At 38.7% G+C, this 22,922-nt stretch overlaps 2 protein-coding genes and 1 long non-coding RNA gene across 3 annotated transcripts; 2 read left to right on the top strand and 1 right to left on the bottom strand.

Moving 5' to 3' along the window:
* Positions 1–6,076: 6,076 nt before the first annotated feature.
* On the bottom strand, positions 6,077–7,787 carry LOC134799651 (uncharacterized). Its single transcript, XM_063772091.1, has one exon. The coding sequence runs from the start codon at positions 7,550–7,552 to the stop codon at positions 6,077–6,079; it is 1,476 nt and encodes a 491-aa protein (XP_063628161.1). The 5' UTR covers positions 7,553–7,787.
* A 1,124-nt stretch (positions 7,788–8,911) lies between these two features.
* On the top strand, positions 8,912–14,206 carry LOC134799521 (uncharacterized). Its single transcript, XM_063771940.1, has one exon. It carries the CDS (start codon positions 8,954–8,956, stop codon positions 14,159–14,161), a length of 5,208 nt encoding a protein of 1,735 aa, XP_063628010.1. The 5' UTR covers positions 8,912–8,953; the 3' UTR covers positions 14,162–14,206.
* Positions 14,207–19,364: 5,158 nt separating this feature from the next.
* Positions 19,365–21,000, top strand: LOC134799233 (uncharacterized). Its single transcript, XR_010145369.1, has 3 exons — positions 19,365–20,087; positions 20,372–20,515; positions 20,750–21,000. It is a non-coding gene; the product is annotated as an uncharacterized LOC134799233 (long non-coding RNA).
* Positions 21,001–22,922: the final 1,922 nt, after the last annotated feature.

Genomic DNA, 22,922 nt, shown 5'->3' with positions numbered 1-22,922 from the left:
ACCCTTAGTTTGCACTCTGTACTGGTAGGTAGTATCTCCACAATTTAATTTATTATTGCTGTATCGTTGGTATTTTGTATTCAACCTAAAGTGCCTACTTTACTTATACACCCACTACTACTGAGTCACAATTTTACACTGTTAGGCAATGATTTAAGTATATTACAAATACATATACAGGGTAGCCAGTAATGAATGGATAACCTTCTAACCACCGACAGGGCACCTTAAGCTGGTCCAGAAAATGCACATGTAGGTCTAGTAAAAGTTTCGTGGTTATCGAGATAATCGCACTTTTCTAATTTTGGTTCCTTGTTTCAATAGACAGAAGTTCGATTATTAATAAAACGCACGATACTCTATATAGGTAGTTATTTATGTAATATGTACTGTTGTCATGGGACAACATAAACACCTCAAAATAAAGAAAAGACTACGTAATGTTTGATTTCTTAATAAAATAAAAATAATTTATATTACATATCTTTATACGGTACAAATGTCTATTTTATTCCATCTCAGTAATACAAAAACCAGAAATGAGAGTAAAATATGTTCATTTCTATTGCGCGCTCCAAACGCCCCATTTTGGCTAAAAGCAGCTGATGACGTCACATGCTTATCGAACGAGCGAGCGAAGCGAAGTGAAGTTCTTACATTCGACTTTGAACACACGGCTGGCTAGGGGCACGTCCCGGCATTTCGATGTTTTTAAGCTGAACTATCAGAGGATAGTTTGATACTCAATAACTTAAGTAAATTTGTTTTAATTTAAATAAAATTGGGTGAACGTTTAAGTTGAGGGCATTATATTTTAGTCATTAAATTTTGAGCAGGCTCGAACAAGAGGTTATTGAGCTAGAAGAGCTTAAAATTCTAAAAAGCCATTTGTGAGGGGTCTTGCTATTCTGGTCATTTTAATTGCAAGACAGTATGGTCGAGTTTGGTATCAAATGAAAGTGCTCGGTTTGTTACACATTTATAATATTGTTTTTTTAATTTAAGGTTTTGGGGGGCGCAGATTTCGAAAATGCTGACCATTTTGGGTTCCAAAATGGCGGCCTTGCACTATGTCATAAAAGTCGTCATGGGTGTCGTTTTATAGGTTTTAGGGGGCGCAGATTTCGAAAATGATGACCATTTTGGATTCCAAAATGGCGGCCATGCAGTATGTCATAAACGTCGTCATGGATGTCGTTTTATAGGTTTTGGGGGGCGCAGATTTCGAAAATGATGGCCATTTTGGATACCAACTCCGAAATCGCGAAAAAAATTTACCGTCCCATAGAAAATGGACCAGCCAAAATGTATTGTAACAGCCAATTTTTTTTCTCGTTTTCGGGGTCCCATAGTAAAAGTTGCTCAGTATAATCCCAAAACCTCCCTAGCAAGGAGTGCAGTAATTTGTTATCGACTCACAAAACCCTTTCATTTGAATGAGACCTCACATGGTGTTTTCAGTAAAAAATAGTATTTTAACAACTTATTGATTGTTCAAAAACTGATAAGAAAGTTGCATTATATCAATTTATATATCCATATGTGAGGCAAAGTAATCTGATGCAATATTTTGAGTTGTTTCCTTATAACACTTTAAACTCTCGCGTTTTGTACACATATTTAATTGCACAAACGGGTCTACCGCGATATTGTTTTGTATTGTATTGTTTCCTTATGTTAGCTAGTAGAATTTACTTTTAAATTATGATTTTGAATGATTCATTTGCATTTGATTTGGTCGTTTATTAGGTACCTACAATAATTGCGTCGCGTTACCCGTTTTACACTGTACCAACCATTCTGGCCCATTCAAAAAGAACTTTTGTTTTCGTACAGTTACGTCTGAAAATATCGATACGAACATACTCCCAAAAATATGTATACCTACACGACCTTAACGCCCATAAGTATGTTAGGGTGTATACATGTTTTTGGCACTTTGTCGTCCGTATCTATATTTTCAGACGTGACCGAAGTCAGACGGAACTTTTTATCTGCGGACCTTTACATCCTGCGTTACTCCTTTACCTATTAATCTATCCTTACCTACATTAATAAAGAAAAAATACGACTATATCTAATATTGCATTGCCCAATTATTATTGGTTGCAATTATTATTAGTTAATGGGGGCTGGTCATTGGTATACATATTGGCGGCGGCTGATCGTAAAATCAGGCAGATCATGAAATTCCTAGGCCTATCGTGAAACTACGCCTACGTTTCACCGTGAAAATAAGCGGGGCTCCTATTTCTAAACAGTTTGCCCTTCGGACATCTGAAGCAACCTAAAGAACCTATCTTACCTATCTATTGGTTTAATGTGACTACCGTCATAATCATAACATTACACTGGAACTTTACGATCGGCCGCCGAGATACATATACATATGAATAGCTACCTAAGAAGGGTACAAGAAAATAGGCAAAGGTATGAAAATATCAATTTTAATAGTGCATCGGCAATAAGTTAACAAACACTTCACAACACTTCACTGAGGCGCGATACTACTTAATACGTTGTTTTTCCCCTTGACATTGCAAATGAACATACTTTTTAATCAAGGGAGCCAGGGGGGAAACATTGGCCACTGACTTTTACGTAACCGACAGGACACTTTGTGTGTTTGATAATACCGGCTCTCTGGCTGAGTTCGGATCCTGAATTTTCGAAGTCTAAATCAGCCATCGAGTAATCACCGTTGTCCAAGATTGTCTTCCTATTACCGGTATCCATATGAATCGTCTTTGTTGTTTGGATCCATAAATATTTATTGGTGATATCCATTTCGCCCGACTTCTGTGTAGCAGCTAACTCTATTGGAAGGTATTGGTCTTCGAAAGTCTTCTGCACCTTTGGTTTGGCTATCACGAAGCTCTCCGCTACAGCGACGAATAACAAGCACACGGCGAGTTTGAAAAAGGCAGTTTTGGCAGCCATATTTTCAAATATTTATCACCAATGTTCTTGTTTAACCATAAGCGTCCAAGACGCGTATTTGAATGGTTATGTGCTAAGAACCGTATGCCTCGGCTTTTATATTGCTTAATTGTGAGATGTTATGAGTAATATTGCATAACGCTTGCGTAGCTTATAATGCTGTGATTCACTTATTGCATTATCCTGTTTGTGTTGTTTGTTGTTCTTAAAGGGGAATCCAGAAAGCTAAAAATCTATTTCATACGAGTATTAGGTACTTCACACTTGTCCCTGAACTGTCATTTTATTCATTAACATTCAAGTGTAGTCTTACTTAACTCCAGTTTTGTTATTCTTCTCCTTACAGTATCGGCTGGATACATCCTAAGGGAACCTAAGATTAAGCAATTCACGCAACTGGGTCAAACAGATCACTGTGTTATGTCTTTCCTGTAGACATACACGAGAGTTAAGGGCTATAAAGGTTAATTTTATTCTATATAAAGGTTAAAACTAGTGTGTTCGCGCGAACAGTACATTTTTCTCTCCTGTGGGCAATAGTTAACAGCTTGTGGGCATGTAAGTAATGATTTTATCATAGTTCTTTAAATAAAAGGAGGACTTTTTCACGTGGATAAGGGTTAAATAAGAAAATTAACCTTTATAGCCCTTAACTCTTGTGTATGTCTACAGGAAAGACATAACACAGTGATCTGTTTGACCCAACTACTTTTTGGTATTATACCAGTTTCTTCCTATATTAGGTATTATTCATTATAATAAGCATGTGACGTCATCAGTTGCTTTTAGCCAAAATGGGGCGTTTCGAGCGCAATAGAAATGTACGACTTTTACTCTAATTTCTGGCTTTTTTATTACTGTCATATAATAGAATAGACATTTGTGCCGTATAAAAATATATAATAGAAATTATTTTATTTTTATTTTACTAAGAAATCAAACATTACGTAGTCTTTTCTTTATTTTGAGGTGTTTACGTTGTCCCATGACAACAGTACATATTACATAACTACCTATATAGAGTATCGTGCGTTTTATTACATGGGGGAAAAATTATTAACATATACAAGTCACGTGCTCGTATCCAAACCACACTAACCTTGCACCTAGGCGCGCAATCTGAAACCAGACGACAGCAATTGAGTGCTTGGGGTATTTATTAGCAACGCTTTTTTATGAATAAAGATAATAATGCCGGTGCCGTAAAGATATCGAAAACCTAAATTCATATTACTCGAAACCACTTCATCTACCAGCACGTTAGATAGGTACTTTACTACAGTATTAACTCTTCCAGATCGTGGATAAAACGAATATACGCGGGTCAGAGCCACGTGAGGTCGATCGGCCCGTGGAGTTTTGATAAAGATGAAATACTGCGGGCTACTCAGATTATAGTAATAAATATTGTTGAAAATATGCTGCGTTTCGGAGTCGGGCTAACATGAAAATGGTTCACCGGAGATTGCTCCCATATTACTCAACTTACTTGCCATGTTGTACAGAGTAGCTAAGCGTTTCTGTCGTCGGTTTAAATTTCGATTGCAGTGTAGACAGGTCAAAGGCCTACTTTTTGATAGCAGTAGATTTTAAGCCACTTAACAATATACGGGCAAAAAGTTAGAACAAATGTTTAACACATTCATTGCCAGTGACCCGCTAGGCTACATACGGTGTGTCTCGTGTTATCAATTACAACTAAAGTGTAAACAACATTATTTGAGGTATTTGACGTCTCTCACTCACAACAGCAATACTACGTAAAATGTCTTGCACATCGAAATCACAAAGGAAAACAACTGCACTGCGAACGTTTACGTTCTACGTCTTTTTTTTTTAATTTTAGGGTTGGCCGGACACCACCGTTATGAATCGGTAGTCACCTAAGTAAATCGATATGAATTTTTCATTTTTCTTTTAATAAAAATAAGGAAAAGGTGGATAATTAACTGTAAATATGGATATATTTATCGTCACTTAACAGACAATAAATTTGACACAGAAATAACATAAATAAACTTTAAAATAGATCCCCAGTTAGTTTCAATTTTGACAATGGGTGCGACCTACTCGGTCGGTGTATTAAATGCATTTAGCTTGCGGGAAAACCATATAATTCTAGCTTTATTTAAATCTCAAATAAAAATTCATTATACGTCACAATTCGATACCTCAGTCTACGTGCCATCCAATCGTAATCGCTTGCTGTGACAATCGATTTGCGTTAGTTACATCTCTTTATACGTCAGTCATAATGTGTCAAATACCGCAAATAATGTTGTTTATACTATAACTGATATGATTCAAATATCGGTTTGATGTCAAGTGCATATTCGAATTGGCATGTGTGTTAAGACTATTTTGGCACAAGTTTCTTAAGAAAGCACTCATTTCGTGAGTTACTGTGGCTACTGTGCTACGCCGTAGCACGCTGTAGCACACTGTAGCACTTATAAAGATTTTTTCTAAATCACTTTAATAATTATATCGATTGTATCGAAGTAATAAGTAGCTAGACAACAAAAAAAGGAAAAAGGCCAAGCAAAGCAGATGCCGTGATTCGCGAAGTCATTCCCTTGATGAAAAAATATTTCGTGGGGTCCAAGGGGAATTCTGGGAGTTGCAAGTCACCAATAGCGGCGAGCAGATTATACGGGTTCTTTCTTATTAATCAACACACGTAAGTGTGCGTGTCTGATTTATTGTATGGTATATAATATACTCAAAGACATGGAATATGGATTCACACATTTTATGTATACCGATAAAATAAATCTCATCTGTATCGGTGAAAAATTGTAAAACAAGAAAATTTAATTTATCATGGTACAGATGACTTCATAGTAAATTCGTTATGAATTGTATTTATTTGGGTAATGATGTGAAGCTAGGTAGTTGTAAAAACTCCATTTAGACCGCCAAATACATTTATTGAAGTTTTCATGACATTTATTATTCTAAAAAGGTATAAAAAGAGTACATGTTAAAATAACACCTTAAGTAAATTTTTGCATAGCTCTAAGTCTAAATTAATCTAGGCTTCGTAGCCTAAAGATGAAAATCAAGACAAATCTACCGGACTAAATCTTGAATATACATAATTATGAATTACAAGTAGAAAGCCATATTGTGAAATCTATCTATATTGTAAGTATTCAAGTATGAATGAAATAAAGGATATACTGTATCCACAAATCAAAATCGTGAACACTACGCGAAGTCCCTTCAGCGTTTGAGGCCCCTTTTTCTTGCGCTGAAATTTGTATTTTAACCTCGCTCTGTAATGAAGTAATTCGACGAATTTATCTATTAGGCCTCCAGACATCGCCCTTAGCAGTAGCCGATTGAAGGGCTCTGCTAGAGAAGACCCCCGGCGAATATACATCGTCTGTAGCACTGCCACAAGTGATTCCTTAATTTTGGTTATTTTGAGGTCACCATTTTCATCAGCAAATCTCCAAACATAGCTTCGATGATAAATATCGGATGCAACAGTAAATAATCGTTTGTCGGGATTGCTCATTACTTTCGTCATACATTCTAATGTCAATTTGCACGTCGTTAATGCGTTCGTTATATTCACCGCGGTAATGCTCTTCAAGTAAGCAAGTTGACTGGGACTCACTATCAACTTATAATTAGAAAACACTTCTTCTACCAGGTTTGGCTGATCATCTCGAATTGGTTGCGTGGTAACGCTTAGCAAAGAAGCTTGAATTGCACACGTCAAAATGAATACGTATATAAGCATGGACAGTAATACCAACCTATAGGGTACTCCAGATTTGGATTTGAGATTTTGACTAATGTTACCTAAAAAATAACCCCACACGATAAGAAAGTCTCGGCTCGTATCCCTTACCCGTTTTTGAAATATTTTCATGAATATGACTGTGGCACAAGCTAAACCAAATGTTGCGAAAATTGACCATACAGTTAGAACACCAAGCTGTTTTAGAACACCGTACCACTTACTAAGAAAATTTGCTCTAGCTATTACAACTTTTTGTTGATCAACCATAAAAGGATTTATGAAATCCAAGTTTAACATCCGATTTAATGTCAGTACATAACCACCCACAGCTCCTTCCACTTTATATGTTTCTATCTCATGCAGCATGCCTGTATAGGTAAAGTTGTCTAAGCGCGACCCAAAATTTTCAACATTTCCATAGTTTATCAATTCCACTGAGATATTTTCATACTGATAAATCAATTCTAGTAAATATTGCTCTATTGTCGGCTCCCCGCTAAACGATACAAAAGGCCAAAAATTATGAGATACAAATTTTACATGACAGCCTCGAAGGCTAGTTTTTCTTGCCCCTACATATATTTTGTCTACATTGTGAATTTCTGAACAACGGGACAATACTTGCAGAATCTTGAACACAGGTCGGTCACATTCATCATGTTCTAAGCCAAACGTGTACACCACAACACTTTGATTTTCGTCATAGGCAATAAGAGCCACGTCGTAAATGTGATTATACATAAGGAAATCCGATACCTCTTGAAGAAAATCTTCAATATATTCGACAACAATTATAAACTTCGCTCGAGGATTCCAAAATGGATCTCGTTTCACTAAGTCCAGTCCTTGCGCGAACATAAAATAATCCTTGCACTGAATGACGTAGATATCATTGTACAGGGTGTCGTTAGGCCAGTAAAACGATCTTGAAATAAATCTCACAGGATGCTCCAAAAGGGAATGCAGCTCCTTGGTCAGCGACTGGTTAACGTTTATTAAAGTAACATCTGTGGTATTCAAGATTTCAATTTGTTGTATTATCGTTGTTATGCACTTATGAATTTCTGTATCTTCATTGGCTTCATGAATTTGTACTACGCTTGGTGCCGATAGCACCAGCGCATCATCATCATAAGTCCTGGACGCTCGGAGCAGAACCGGTCGTCCAACCGCGGCCGCGCCCGCGTCCCGCGGCCCGCGCACCGCGCATACATTCTCTCACCAACCGCGGCACACGAAACACGACGGCTCGCGCCCGTCCCGCTCGCGATTAACGGTACGCGCCGCGCTCTGTTTTATATTGTAACGGTCAATTATAGGTTTTAATATATTCTTACATAAGTTATACAGTCCACATTATTTCTCTCCAGTAGCTAGACCAACATATGGTCCTTAAACGCCGTAGTAAATGACAGTGGACCGTTACAAGCGCGATTTGAAATAAAACCGTTAATATCGCATCCGTCGTTCTGCGATTTATCACGACGGATTTACGAGTGGAGGTCGCAGCGCATCGTAAGAAGCACATCTACAATCGCCCGTCTTCAGTTGCCTTCGAGATTGCTACATAAATAAAACTGACCTCTTCGCCGTAATCATCAATACTTCAAAGTGCACGGCCCCTTCAGAACTGCATTATCGTCGATCTACAAGCAACACCGGGTGAACAACGAGTGCAAACAATATAAATACAAGTGTATATCATAAAGGTCACGGACAGAAAAATCACCAGGATTGGAGCTCACTACCTACCGGCTTACAACTACGGATAGCATAACTGTGAGATCATTCCAATATTCCCGTTACTTTAGTTTGCATTCCCATAAAAATTACAAGTAAGTAGCTTTCAAATCATTCCATTAAAATTACAATCAAAACAAAACATATTATTTTAAAAGTGCTTCGATCTTAGTTGCATGTTAAAGTTATCTTGTTCAGTCTTTAATAGCTTTATTTTTAATTTCCATCATTATTGTCGTCGTTTTTGCAAATTTATTTAATCATATATCAAAGTTAAAATCGTAATTATTTTTCAAAATAAAAAGTGGGTTGGTCGAGAAACGCGTTTTAGATCCTTATAATTTTCAATTGCAATTTCACAAGTTGCTTATCGTATTAAATAAATTTAACGCCTGCAAAAAGTTAAGAGCAAAGTTGAGGATAGTGTTGCTATTTTCTTTCATTAGGTACGAGTAACATATTGCTTAGAACACTAAGTAATTTCATTTTACTTCTTCTTTTTAAAATTTTCACTGCATAATGGCTTTAGAAGTGCGTACCAAAGAATTAATTAAGAAACGTGGTACAGTGAAAGCTAAGCTTACGCAATTTACTGCTTATTTAGCTACAGCTAAATCTTGTGATCAATTGAGTGAACCACAATTGGTCGAATTAGACCTACGCATAAATAAAATAGATGCTTTATATGAGTCATACGACACGTTTCAGAGCGAGTTGGAGCAGCTAGTGGAGGACCCGAGCGAGCTGTATACCGATCGAGAGCAGTTTGAAGGGACTTACTACCGCGAGCTCGCGAGCGCACGGGAATTGTTGGAGCGACATCGTAGTCAGCGCGCTAAAGAGTACACTAGCGCTAGGTCTGAGGTAGGTTCCGATGAATGCCCTACTGTCATATCATGCAGACAAAGTAACGTACGTTTGCCAAAAATAAATCTACCACATTTTAGCGGCGGCTGTCAAAATTGGTTGGAATTTAAAGATATTTACGTCTCATTAATTCATACGGAGAAAAGCATAGATGATATCAATAAATTCCACTACCTTCGCGCTTCTCTTCATGGAAGTGCGGCCATAGTAATACGTAGCTTAGATTTTAGAGCCGAAAATTATAATGCAGCATGGAAATTGTTGTGCGACAGGTACGACAACAAACAATTATTGGTGAATAATCATGTTCAAGCTCTTTTCAACATAGAACCGATTCACCGGGAGTCTTGTCAAGGACTTCGTCAAATAGTTGACACCGCAAATAAAAATCTTAGAGCATTGGCTACCCTTGATCAGCCAGTTAATCATTGGGACACATTAGTCATCCATATAATGTCCTCCAAGTTAGACAACATTACCAGTAGAAAATGGGAGGAGCATAGGAACTCATTGTCAGAGCCTCCTTCACTTGACAATTTTCTTACATTTTTGAGTAACAGGTGTAATCTTCTTGAAACATTAGAAGAATCCAAAACTAATAAGTCGAAGGCAGAGTCGTCAGTCAGTAAGCCTAAAAGTTTTTTAGCCTCTTCAAGTCAATATGACGGTGCAAAAAATCATATTAAACCTTGTCCTTTGTGTAACAAGACCCACTATATCTTTAATTGTGACAGCTTCAGAGCCTTGCCGGTTGATCAACGTTGGAATAAGGCCAAGGAGTATAAAGTGTGCCTTAACTGCCTGCGCCCAGGACATCATGAGTCGAAATGCAGTCTTAGTCATTGTAAATATTGCAAGGTCAGGCACAATACGTTGTTGCACAAACATAACGACACAAATATTCCTGCAGAACACGTAGCATTGTCTGCGAACAATCACGTCGTCGGTAACGCATCGCCACATGTATTGCTTTCCACAGCTCTGGTGAAGGTCAGTGACAGCAAGGGTCAGTTGCACACAGTGAGAATCATGCTGGATAATTGCAGCACAGCAAATTACATTTCGCAGAATTTGACTAATAAGCTATCATTGCCAACACGTCCTATTACTTGTAATACGTCTGGTCTAAACGATCAACAGTCAAAGAGTGTACAGGCTTGCTCTCTTCATATGGAGTCTCGCGATGGAACTTTTAAGACAGACATTGATTGTTACATATTGCCAAAAGTCACACAAACCATTCCTGATCAATTTCTAGACGTTAATGAAATACCTATTCCTTCAGGACTTTGTTTAGCTGACCCCTCATATTATGAACCGTCTTCAATTAATCTTCTTGTCGGTGCTCAAATATTTTGGGCTGTACTTGGTTCAGGGCGTATAGATCTTGGAAAACAAAATCCACTCCTTGCTGAAACAAAACTTGGCTGGCTTGTCGTGGGGGCTTTGTGTCAGCCAAGTCTTAATAAACCTCATAATCCTGTTTGTTTCTTTCTTAATGACCAGCAAACGGGCATAGATCTTACTCCGTTTTGGGAGCTTGACACAATACCTTCAAAACATAATCTCACCGTAGACGAAAATACTTGTGAGCAAACCTTTACCACTACAACAAAACGCGATGAAGAGGGACGCTTTGTAGTCACATTGCCGATGAAGGAGTCACCAGACGTATTGGGAAGCTCATTCGAACTGGCTAGACGCAGGTTCCTTTCCTTAGAGCGAAAGTTTGATAGGGACCCTTTATTTAGAGAGCGGTACATTGAGTTCATGACTGAATATGAAACCTTAGGTCACATGAGCGAAAGTTTTCATGACCCTTCGCGACCATCATACTTTCTACCACACCATGGGATTTTGAGGGAATCTAGCACGACTACCAAGCTGCGGGCGGTTTTTGACGCGTCTGCTGCCACCACGTCTGGAAAGTCCCTCAACGACATCCAGCTAGTAGGTCCTAGGATTCAAGATGATTTATTCTCGATCCTACTTAGATTCCGTCAACATAGGTTTGTCGTGTCTGCGGACATAGAAAAAATGTACCGACAAATCTTAGTTGACGAGGAACAACGGTCTCTTCAAAAGATTCTTTGGCGAGCCAACCCCTCGCAACCCATAAAAATTTACACACTTAATACTGTGACTTATGGTACAGCATCGGCTCCTTATCTTAGCACACGCTGTCTTCTCCAATTGGCGCAGGAATCTTCAGACAAGCAAACTCAAGATGCAATATCTAAAGACTTTTACGTAGATGACTTCCTGTCAGGGTCACATTCAGTTGCTGATACCGTGTCTTTGTGTCAAAAGGTCACAGACACTCTTCGCTCAGCAAAATTCAATCTTAGAAAGTGGCAATCTAATAGTGAACAAATTTTGAAGCAAATCAATAATGAACCTCCTCTTAATCATACAGTTAACTTAAGCGAAAAGGAACTATCAAAAACACTTGGCATTAACTGGCATTGTACTCAAGACACTTTAACCTTTCAAATAAACATCACAGTTCCTTCCGTAGTTACCAAACGCACTATATTATCAGCCATAGCACAGGTATTTGACCCTCTTGGTTTAGTTACACCTTGCATTGTAGAAGCCAAAATTTTAATGCAAAAATTGTGGGTTGACAAAATAGATTGGGATCAACCTCTTTCAGGCAGCTTACTTGCATCATGGAATAATTTTGCAAAATCACTTCCTAACCTAAATAATGTAAATATACCCAGATGGATATCATGTGAATCATCTGTTTCAATCGAATTTCACATTTTTACTGATGCCTCAGAAAAGGCATATGGAGCGTGCCTTTATGTCCGCTCCGTGGCCGGGGATGGCTCTGTGTGTGTGCGTCTTCTGGCCTCTAAAAGCAAAATCGCACCTATTAAGGCTACGACCATCCCTCGCCTTGAACTTTGTGCAGCATTGTTGGGATCAAGACTGTGCACAAAGGTCATGGAGTCACTGACCTTGAAACCAGAACGTTGCATATTTTGGTGCGACTCCATGATTGTCCTTGGGTGGTTAAAATCATCTCCGGCTCTTCTAAGGCCGTTCGTAAAAAACCGTATCTCTGAGATACAAGATAGCTACCAACCAAAATGTTGGCGTTACGTTCCTTCTAAAGAAAATTCAGCTGATCTCGTGTCTCGGGGTCTTGATGCGGACCTTATACAAACCTCGTCTTTATGGTGGTCAGGGCCGTCCTTTTTAGCGTCAGATCCTTCACATTGGCCGACTGCACCTGGTTCTGAAAGGGAAACCACATTACCAGAGATTATAACACATAAATCATTCGTCATTACTTCATCCAATTCAGATAACGCCAATGCCATTCAAACCTTGATTAACAATCGCTCAGATTATGCAAAGATACAGCGGGTAATTGCCTACATAAATAGATTCACGCACAATTGTCGAAATGCTAGTAATAGAAAACAGGGTTACCTTACTGCATCTGAATTATCTGCTGCATCAACCTTGATCCTTCGCATGTCTCAGCAAACCGCCTTTCCTGAAGAGTATGAACGACTGAAATCTGGAAAAGAGTTACCAAAACACAGTCGACTTAAATCGTTGGCCCCATTTTACGACTCTGGCCTTATCAGAGTTGGCGGTCGACTTAGTAATTCCTTTTACGATTACGGTGTTAAACACCCTATAATTGTTTGTTGTAAGCAACCTATAGTAAAGCTATTAGTCAGGACGTTGCATCTCCGCGCCCTCCATGCAGGTCCTCAGTTACTTATGTCAGTCTTACGTCAAAGGTACTGGCCTCTTGGGGGTCTCAATTTAGTAAAGAATACTGTTCGACAATGTATCCGCTGCATTAGGCTTAAGGCAGAAACGATCCAACCTGTAATGGGAAACTTACCAAAGGAGCGGTTACATCTCGAATTTCCATTTATCGAAACAGGCACCGACTACGCAGGACCTATTTTGATAGCCGATCGCAAGGGTAGAGGCTGCAAGCTCGTGAAAGCTTATATTTGTATTTTCGTTTGCTTAGCAACACGGGCACTTCATTTGGAGCTTGTCTCTGATCTTACTAAAGAAGCTTTTATTGCAGCGCTCGATCGGTTTATAGCTCGTCGAGGGAAGCCGAGAACCATATTCTCGGACAATGGTACTACCTTTGTTGGCGCTGCCAACGAGCTCGCTAACGTGCTGAATCAAGATTTAGCCAAGGATAGGACCGCTGAAGGTATTAACTTCTCTTTTATTCCCGCGTACACGCCTCATTTTGGCGGCTTATGGGAGTCCGCTGTAAAGTCGGTCAAGCATCATTTACGTAGAGTGTTAGGCCTTACGCATCTCACATTTGAAGAAATGTCAACATGCCTCAGTCAGGTCGAAGCAATTTTAAATTCACGGCCTCTTACCCCCCTTTCCGACGACCCCTCTGACCTTACACCCCTTACTCCGTCACATTTTCTTATTGGGAGATCTCTCACGTCGGTGCCACATCGTCAAGCCTCCAGCCAGAACATCTCAAGTCTCCAAAGGTTCCATCGCATTGAAGTTCTCAAACAGCACTTTTGGAATCGTTTCTCAAACGAATACATCTTCAACCTTCAGCAGAGAACGAAATGGCGCCACTCAAGAGGAAAGCTTGAAGTTGGGACCATGGTGGTAGTTAAGGAGAACAACCAACCGCCTCTCATGTGGTTGATGGGCCGTATCGTCAACGTGCTACCTGGGAAAGATGGAGTCGCCAGAGTAGCAGACATCAAGACAAAGAAGGGAATCATACGTCGAGCCTTTAATACAATATGCCCTCTTCCGATCTACAGTCTTGAAGACAATGGGTCTTCAACGCCGGGAGTATATGGTGCCGATAGCACCAGCGCATCATCATCATAAGTCCTGGACGCTCGGAGCAGAACCGGTCGTCCAACCGCGGCCGCGCCCGCGTCCCGCGGCCCGCGCACCGCGCATACATTCTCTCACCAACCGCGGCACACGAAACACGACGGCTCGCGCCCGTCCCGCTCGCGATTAACGGTACGCGCCGCGCTCTGTTTTATATTGTAACGGTCAATTATAGGTTTTAATATATTCTTACATAAGTTATACAGTCCACATTATTTCTCTCCAGTAGCTAGACCAACAACGCTGAAGCAAAATTGGACCAGGCAAAGAAAAACACAACTGAGACGATACTTTCCCATTTTACACTTATAACACAATTCGCTCGATGTTGAATGCAAGACTAAGTAAAATGCCTGTCGCTTCCCTCCCTTGCCATTAAGCTTAATTCAACAGAGTGAAACATTAATCACTAGACGCCTTTTAGTGCTAGTGTGATTAGATTGAAATTTATTGTAATACACAAATGATTGGTTAAGTGCCTAAGCCTATAGGTACATATATTTTTATAAATAGTTCTAACCTTTTAACTTACCTACACGTTAGTTTCCTCGAAATAAGTAACTACGTCAATTAAAGTGACACAAAATAAAATAATTAATCAACGAATAAACCAGTACCTACTATACTATAATAAATAGGTAATATCTGGGAGACCGAGCTTTGGTCGGAAAACATATAAAATCACAATAATGCGCGTTTTCCCAGAGATAAGACCTAGCTAGATCGATTGTTCGCCCCCGAAAACCCCCATATAGCAAATTTTATCGAAATCGTTAGAGATGTTTCTGAGATTCCCGAAATATATATACATATAAATAAATAAATATACAAGAATTGCTCGTTTAAAGGTATTATTATTATTTCCTTTATTCATCATTCTTCTTAGGCTAGGGTTTTTATAATATGAATATAAAAGTAGAATATAAAAACACTTACAAAACAATAAAAAATACTTACATATAAACACATTATAAAAAACCGGGCAAGTGCTAGTCGGACTCGCGCACGAAGGGTTCCGTACCATAATGCAAAAAACGGCAAAAAAAAAACGGTCACCCATCCAAGTACTGACTCCGCCCGACGTTGCTTAACTTCGGTCAAAAATCACGTTTGTTGTATGAGAGCCCCACTTAAATCTTTATTTTATTCTGTTTTTAGTATTTGTTGTTATAGCGGCAACAGAAATACATCATCTGTGAAAATTTCAACTATCTAGCTATCACGGTTCGTGAGATACAGCCTGGTGACAGACGGACGGACGGACAGCGGAGTCTTAGTAATAGGGTCCCGTTTTACCCTAGGGTACGGAACCCTAAAAACCTAACCTAGGGTGCCGCCGGCAGCGAGGCAGGGTCCAAGCTGCCGGTGGTCAGGGCCGCAGAGTGAGGAATCGACGTACTATACGCGCCGTGTCCAAAATTACCGCCTTCTGCATCTGACCCTTGATCCAACCACCCAGCGAGAGTCTCTCTAGGTGTTGGTCGAGACTCTTCGCTATGAGACCGTTCGCTGACACGACTATAGGAACAATAAATATAAAGAAACCTACTAAGTACTAAGTGCTAACTATTTAAGTGGTAAGTAACAAATGAATAGCAGTCGTAAGTATAAGCATAGAGGATCAATAAGGTTAGAGTGCTCAATCCATACATATCTAGATCAAAACACATTTATTTATTTTTAATACTTACCTAGCGAGCTTTGCGAAAACTTATTTATGATAAGATTCAGTTTTAAGCAAGTAACGTTCAAAACTTATTGTATTTTTTATATGTGAAACGCGAGTGAATTGCCTTTAAAAAACCCGTAGGGGTCGGATCAAAAACTAAGTAATTAGTTCGACTCACGCTTGACAGCATATTTCTAATAGGTTTTCCTGTCATCTATAGGTAAAGAACTATTATGTATAGAGAGAGAGAGAGAGAGAGAGAGAGAGAGAGAAATATAACGAAATAACTTCTAAACTATTTATTTTTAAATACATACCTACAAAAAAAATATAATTGAGATTTTCAAAACGAGCTCTTTCATTTGATATGTAACACGATATAGTTTAAAAAACATTATTTTTAAATTTTCTCATTTACCCCCCAAAAGTGGCCTCCATGTTTAAAATTCATTTGTTTACGGAAAATCCGTCTTTGGGTCACGAATTTACATATGTGTACCAAATTTCAACTTAATTGGTCCAGTACTTTTGGAGAAAATGGGCTGTGACAGACGGACAGACAGACAGGCGCAAGAGTGATTCTATAAGGGTCCCCTTTTTTCCTTTTGAGGTACAGAACCCCAATAATTAGTTAATTAGCGAAGGTCTCCGTTTTGACTTGGGCAAACTGCTTTCCTATGTCCAGATATTCTCCTCTACAGTACGGCTACCACCAGTTTTGACATTGACATAACGCTCACGTTTACGTAACTTACTTTCTATGCATCTCGCTCGTACTCGCATATGCGAGCAATAGTGGAAGCGAGATGTACAGAAAGTAAATTACGTCGACGTGAGCGTTATGTCAATGTTAAAACTGATGGTAGAGGCTCTGGTCATAATTCTCAACCGATTCACGTGAAATTTTGTGAGCAGGTTCAGTAGTTACATAGAGTTTTTCTATCCTTTCGTTTTTTGGTTAATTCTCAAATTGGTGGAAATTGGTATAAAAGACTTAAGTGTCATTAGGGTTTATGGCACTTAAGACTACTGTGAGTATGCTGTGATAATGACTCGACGAAGTAAGTTTTTTTTTGTTTTTACATGTTTTAACACATTCAGGGCCATGAACCCGACTGTCGGGTATACTGTTCGTAGCGACTACGCGCTACATACGATAAAACCGTGGTTACGCGCTACGAGCGTAATTAACCCGTAGCACTTAGTGGCAATGAATGTGTTAAGCTTATCAATATTGCGAGGTCTACAGCTCACAGACCCACTAGTTGTTATTAAATGAGAAGCCATGTATGGAGTGAGGACTCTAAGCTTACATACTTATATCTCTATACTTATTAGTATAAAGCCGACCACTGACTAACAGGCCGCCGGACGATATCGGCCGGCGGACTGTTAGTCAGTGGTCGGCTTAAAGCCAGGAAGGGAGAGCAGTGGGCACTCGGCAGTTATAGGTTTTTATTCGAGTACCTAATATTATATAATTTATATACCATACCATTTAGGTTACGAGTATGATATACATCATACCATAGATTTATAAGGCATAGATTCCTAGTTCGTACACCCCCAGTGAAGCCATTTCAAGTGCGACGTCACGTCACACTCGCATCATCGTATTCGAACGGCCCTCGCAGTACTCAAAGTCAAATCGGTGTGTGTACACCTCCCGTTTAAAAATCAAAAACTACAGGAAAGATGGTTGTTTGTACAGTGAATGGGTGTCACAACACATCATATAATAAATACAAACCGCTTAATATTACATTTCACGCGTAAGTATCGAGTTTAATGTGATATTTTTACATAATCGTAAATACAAAAATCCAAATTTTCGTCAGCCGCCATTTCTTCTAAATGTTGCCAGTGTAGTGAATATTTTTTCCTCCAAATGGGACATGACGTCTACATTCTAAAATAAATACGCTCCATTAAATTTCATTGTATAATTATAGAAAATTATAATTAAGTTAATTATTTAGGTAAGTATTTACTTTTTTCTTATTTTTATTTTGTGTCATGTTCGTTTCAGTTTTCTGACTGATCTACTTCTGTCTGCGAGATGGAAGGAAAAAAATAGACTAAATCGGAATGACGCAATATGGAAACATTGGAAACGGACTGAACACAGTCGAATATGCTCTGTCCTATTTAAATTTATTCTTATTATTTTATGCACATTTGTTAAATAAATAAAAATAGTAAAAACTTATCAGCTATTTATTTAATCCTTATTTCACAAAGTACAGAAATGCAACAAATCCCAAAATAAACAAAAAGCTTTTGCTACAAAATCGAATCTACACACTTCCAAATTATTAATAACCAAGTGTGATGTTGTTAAAATTCCCCTACTTTGAGAGAAGTAAATGAATACTGGCAACATATTTTGTATGTATGTGTGTGTTTGCTGAGCGTAAAACACGAGCGTTCCACGGACACATCGATCGTGTTTCGGCTTCACTTTTGGCAGGTTAGCCGTATGGAGACTATCCGTCTATGCGTTATTAGTTTAAGCATCATACCATTTAGGTTTTAGAGCCTATGCTAGGATTATTGTTATGACAATGATGTGTCGTTGTAGGTATGCGAGTTATGGATTATTACTTAGGTACGACTATAATAGTGAGTCGCATTTTATTATTCCCTCGTTTTTAATTAATATTGTCTACTTACCTGATTTTAACGCCTTCATGAAATGTGTCGTCCTCATATACACAGTCAGTTTAAGTGTCATTTCGGTACACCATCAGTCCATCACTCACATGCACAAGTACTCGAGTGGAAGTAAGTCTGAATAAGAAAATCTGAATAACCGTAACCAATGTAGGTAAATAGCTTCACATTTAACATTTTATACACACAGTCATCAAACAAGTCGGCTCGTCCTAGTTGCTAAGCTGTTTTTCAAAGGTAACAGGCTTTTTTTCACACATACGTGCATGAATTGTAGGGAGCAGCACAATAGCCTTCTGTTTATTGGCGCGAAGTGTAAATGTCAAGTTTCCAATGTAGCCCACAAGATGGCAGAACCTACAGTGCACTAGAAAACGTACGTAAACTGTAGAGAGCAGCACTTGCTTTGGCGCGAAGTGTAAATATGTACAGTTCATGTTTCCGATACAGGCCACAAGATGGTAGACCCTCCTACGCGCACCCCCTATAGCACATTTGGGGCTTATGTATTTTGTCTTGAAACTGAACAAGCTTTAGATATTCTCCATATCGGTTAGTAACTGGTTATTGTCCATTTTGGCTTCACAATATTATATGCTGGTACTGTACAATTTTAAAATTACCTACTGGCTACTGGTATAGTTTCGTTGGCTTTATTTTATATTACTTGTGTCACACATGTCATTTCAAAACGTTGTTTTTAACCATTTTTTAACAAAGAGAATAATCACCAAATAGAGATACTCTTACGATTATCGTTGGAACCATATTGGAACGCACATTTTTTTTTTTTTTTTTTCTGGCTTACTCCCTGGAATTTTGCACAGGGTGGATTTGCCAATGTCGGTGTTGACTTTCACACGTGAGGAGAATGTTCGGTATAATAATTTTGCATTTTTGGGAGGATGTAGTCGGGGAAACTTAAAAACAAATAATTGTTATGAACATCACAGACGAACACATGACGAATACAACGATTAGCAAAAAAGCGGGAAGCGGATGACAGAACGTTAGTAGTGCCAACATGAAGGAAGTGGAAGAGAAGAAAACGATATATATAATATAGAAATATAGAGTTTAGAATAAAACGAGTATAGATTGACATGAATTATACGCATTAAATTAGAAGAGATAAGACAATATTTAGAGTTTTATGTTATTTGTTTGTAAATATTTAATTAGAATAGAAGTTAGCTTAGTATCCATGTGACAAAGAAGCGAGCTAAAGCATATAGGTCGTGGAACATTTTCGGGTAGTACATCGTATAGTGAGTAGCTACATTTTGTACAAGCAAAGAAGATGTGGTCCAAGTTGCCCTCATCCAACCCACATTCACACAATGAGTTCGCACGGACACCAATCATAGCCAGAAATAACGGAGTACATACTTTGCCTAAGCGTAAACGGCAAATGGTGGATATTACCCACTTTGGAGAAGTACGGAATCGATAGAACCATGGTTTTCGAGTAATTCGAGGTTGTACACAGCCATAATGTTTACCAGTCTCCAATCTAGAGATATCCCATTGCCTCTGCCATGTATTAAACATATCAGATAGTGCACAACTCAACAGGTCAGTACTGTAAGTTTCCCGTTTTAGTGAACCAATCTCAATCGCCCGTTTTGCCCATATATCAGCCACCTCATTGCCTCTAATACCACAGTGGCTTGGAACCCATCCGAGAACAATATGTAGGCCCCTCGATTCACACCTACGTAGCACAGCTTTAATTTCAAGAATCAAAGGAAATTTGGCTTTAAATTTTAATTGATTGCCTACTATTGCCTGCAGGCAACTCCTACTGTCAGAAAAGATAATTGTTTTTTTAATGTTATGTGTGTCTGCATATTTGACAGCCTCAAGAATAGCAACTGCCTCACCTGTGAAAATGGACGCTTGAGGAGGGCATTTAAATGGAAGGACGATATTGTACCGTGGAATCCACACCGCTGCTCCCACACATCTTGCAGGATCCACCTTAGAAGCGTCAGTAAAAACCGGTAAGTAATCTTGCCATTTATCTAAAAATTTATTAAATTTATTGTTTGCTCCTGGATCATCTTTGAAAATTCCTATGTCTAATATGACCTTTGGTGAGTAAATTAGGGTCTCAAATGCCACTTCAAATAATGGGTTAGCACCAGATTGATATAAACTGGGGTGGATATTAATTAATTTTGAAAAAGAAATTACTATTCTGGGAAAGGCTTTATATGTCCAATATCTGCTTTCAGTGACCTCCAGTGCCAGCGCCTGCAAGCGTGGGAGCAGCAAGTGGTTGTTGTAAGAGCTGGCTTTGATCAAGAACCTGTCGGCGAGGTATTGTCTGCGTAGAGCCAACGGCGGTTCAACACCTTCCACCTGCATGCCATTTTTGGGAGAGGGAAGCATAGCACCTAGTATGATCCTTAAACATTTAGCCTGTATAAGATCTAATTTATCTAGACCATCCTTATTACAGGGTTCCATTAAAAATGCCCCATAGTCTATATGGCTACGTATGATGGCATTGTATATTAGCTTCTGGCAATAAGGATGGGAACCCCACCAGACACCCGACAATGCTCGAAGAATATTAATATTTTTCTCACATTTACCCAGTACATATTTGTGGTGTGAGGTGCCAGACATTTTATGATCTAAAATAACACCTAGAAATTTTACTGACTCTTTATTTGGAATCATCACACCACCATAACGGACATCTGCGTCAGGCATGGTCCTTCTGCGACTGAAAGTCACTACACAGCTTTTTGTTGGCGATAGGGTCAAACCATGTTCATCAAGCCAATCCTTGAGGTAACCCAAAGCTGTATTAAGACTAGCAGTGGCTTTGTCCATTGACTTTGCTGAGGTGTATAAGACTAGGTCATCAGCATACTGCAAGATATTACAGAAGGATAGGACAGATTGCTCTAAGTCGTAGGTGTAGATACTGTAAAGCAGGGGGCTGAGTACCGATCCTTGCGGGAGGTCACGCCACAAAGTTCGAGGTGGGTAATAGGAATTACCATTCCTAATTTTAATTGACCTACCCATGAACAATTTGGTGACAATATGTACAATCTTCGCGGAATGCTCAGATGTAGCATTTTTGCCCTGAGCACCGGAAGAAGGACATTGTCGTAGGCCGCAGAGATATCTAGAAAACATCCCAGCAGATATTCGTTTTTTGAAAGGGTTAGTCGGATATCAGTTGCTAAGATATTTAAGCTGTCCATTGTACTACGACCCTTTCGGAAGCCAAACTGCGTGTCAGCTAGAATACCCTTGTTTTCCACAAACCATTCCAATCTATTTTTAACCAGATGCTCTAATATCTTTCCCATTGTCGCGGAAAGAGCAATCGGGCGATATGAGCTAGCTTCGTCTGGGTTTTTAGACGGTTTTAGGATTGGGATAATAACTTGGGTCTTCCAGTCAACTGGGATCTCTCCCGTGTCAAAGGCATGGTTTAGAATACCGAGCAGATTAGGGCTTCCAATACCGGGATCCCGAAATACCGGGATCCCGTCTGTTTAAACAGATTTTTCAATACCGGTATTTTTTAATGAAATACCGGGATCCCGGTATTTTCAAAAACAAGGAAAATGTGCCTATTATAACGTTTAAAATGTATTAAAATGGTCAAATTCGGCTGTATCAAGAAGATAACTTGCCAATTTAATTAAAGAAGATCATTTAATTGAAACAAGATTTGTGCATATGCGTTAGATAAATATTTGGTGATGAATTCTGATGTTCAGGATATATTAAGGGGCTACCCCACGCGAATGACCTTCGATCTGAATCCCTTAGTTTTCTAATGTTTTTTTGTAGCTTATTATATTAACAACAACAGATTGAAGTAATATATAATGCAAAACGTAATTCAAGACAAAAAAAAGTAAGAAAATGTTGCCACTTTTTACTAGCGCGTCTTGTATTTATACAAAAATAAGTATATAAAAGTACTTTTTTAAATCGCAGGAGTAAAATTACTAATAAATAAATTATCTTAGCGTGATTATTTATCAAAAGGAATTTACTATTTTACAAACAAATTATTGCAGTCGCAACATTGTCTTACTTTTTTTGGTCTTGAATTACGTTTTGCAGTTTAGTATCCTATATTTACTTCAAAGTTCATCGCCTTCGAGATATTTGGCATCAAAGTTGAACAATTTTAGGCTAAAAACTGGTTTTCTGGCCATAACTTTTGTGTTAATTAGTTTAAAATGAAAAGCCTGGACACGTTTCTCGAGACGTCAAATACGAACCCAAATATTTAGATTTCGTACATGTAATTGTAAGATTCTTCACTGCAAACTAGATACGAAAAAAGTGTTTTTTTTTAGAAAAAATAGGAGATTCGATTCAAAACTTGTCAAAAATGTCGGGTAGCCCCTTAACATAATTAGTTCTTAA

The sequence above is a fragment of the Cydia splendana genome, chromosome 18 (genome assembly GCF_910591565.1).
Source record: "Cydia splendana chromosome 18, ilCydSple1.2, whole genome shotgun sequence".
In the NCBI taxonomy this organism is placed as follows: domain Eukaryota; kingdom Metazoa; phylum Arthropoda; class Insecta; order Lepidoptera; family Tortricidae; genus Cydia; species Cydia splendana.
Note: the sequence above shows the minus strand (reverse complement) of the source record. Positions and strands in the feature narration are given on the sequence as shown.

Excerpts from the sequence above, each read along its gene's own strand:
- LOC134799651 (XM_063772091.1), bottom strand. The coding sequence starts at position 7,552 with ATGTTCGCGCAAGGACTGGACTTAGTGAAACGAGATCCATTTTGGAAT.
- LOC134799521 (XM_063771940.1), top strand. The coding sequence starts at position 8,954 with ATGGCTTTAGAAGTGCGTACCAAAGAATTAATTAAGAAACGTGGTACA.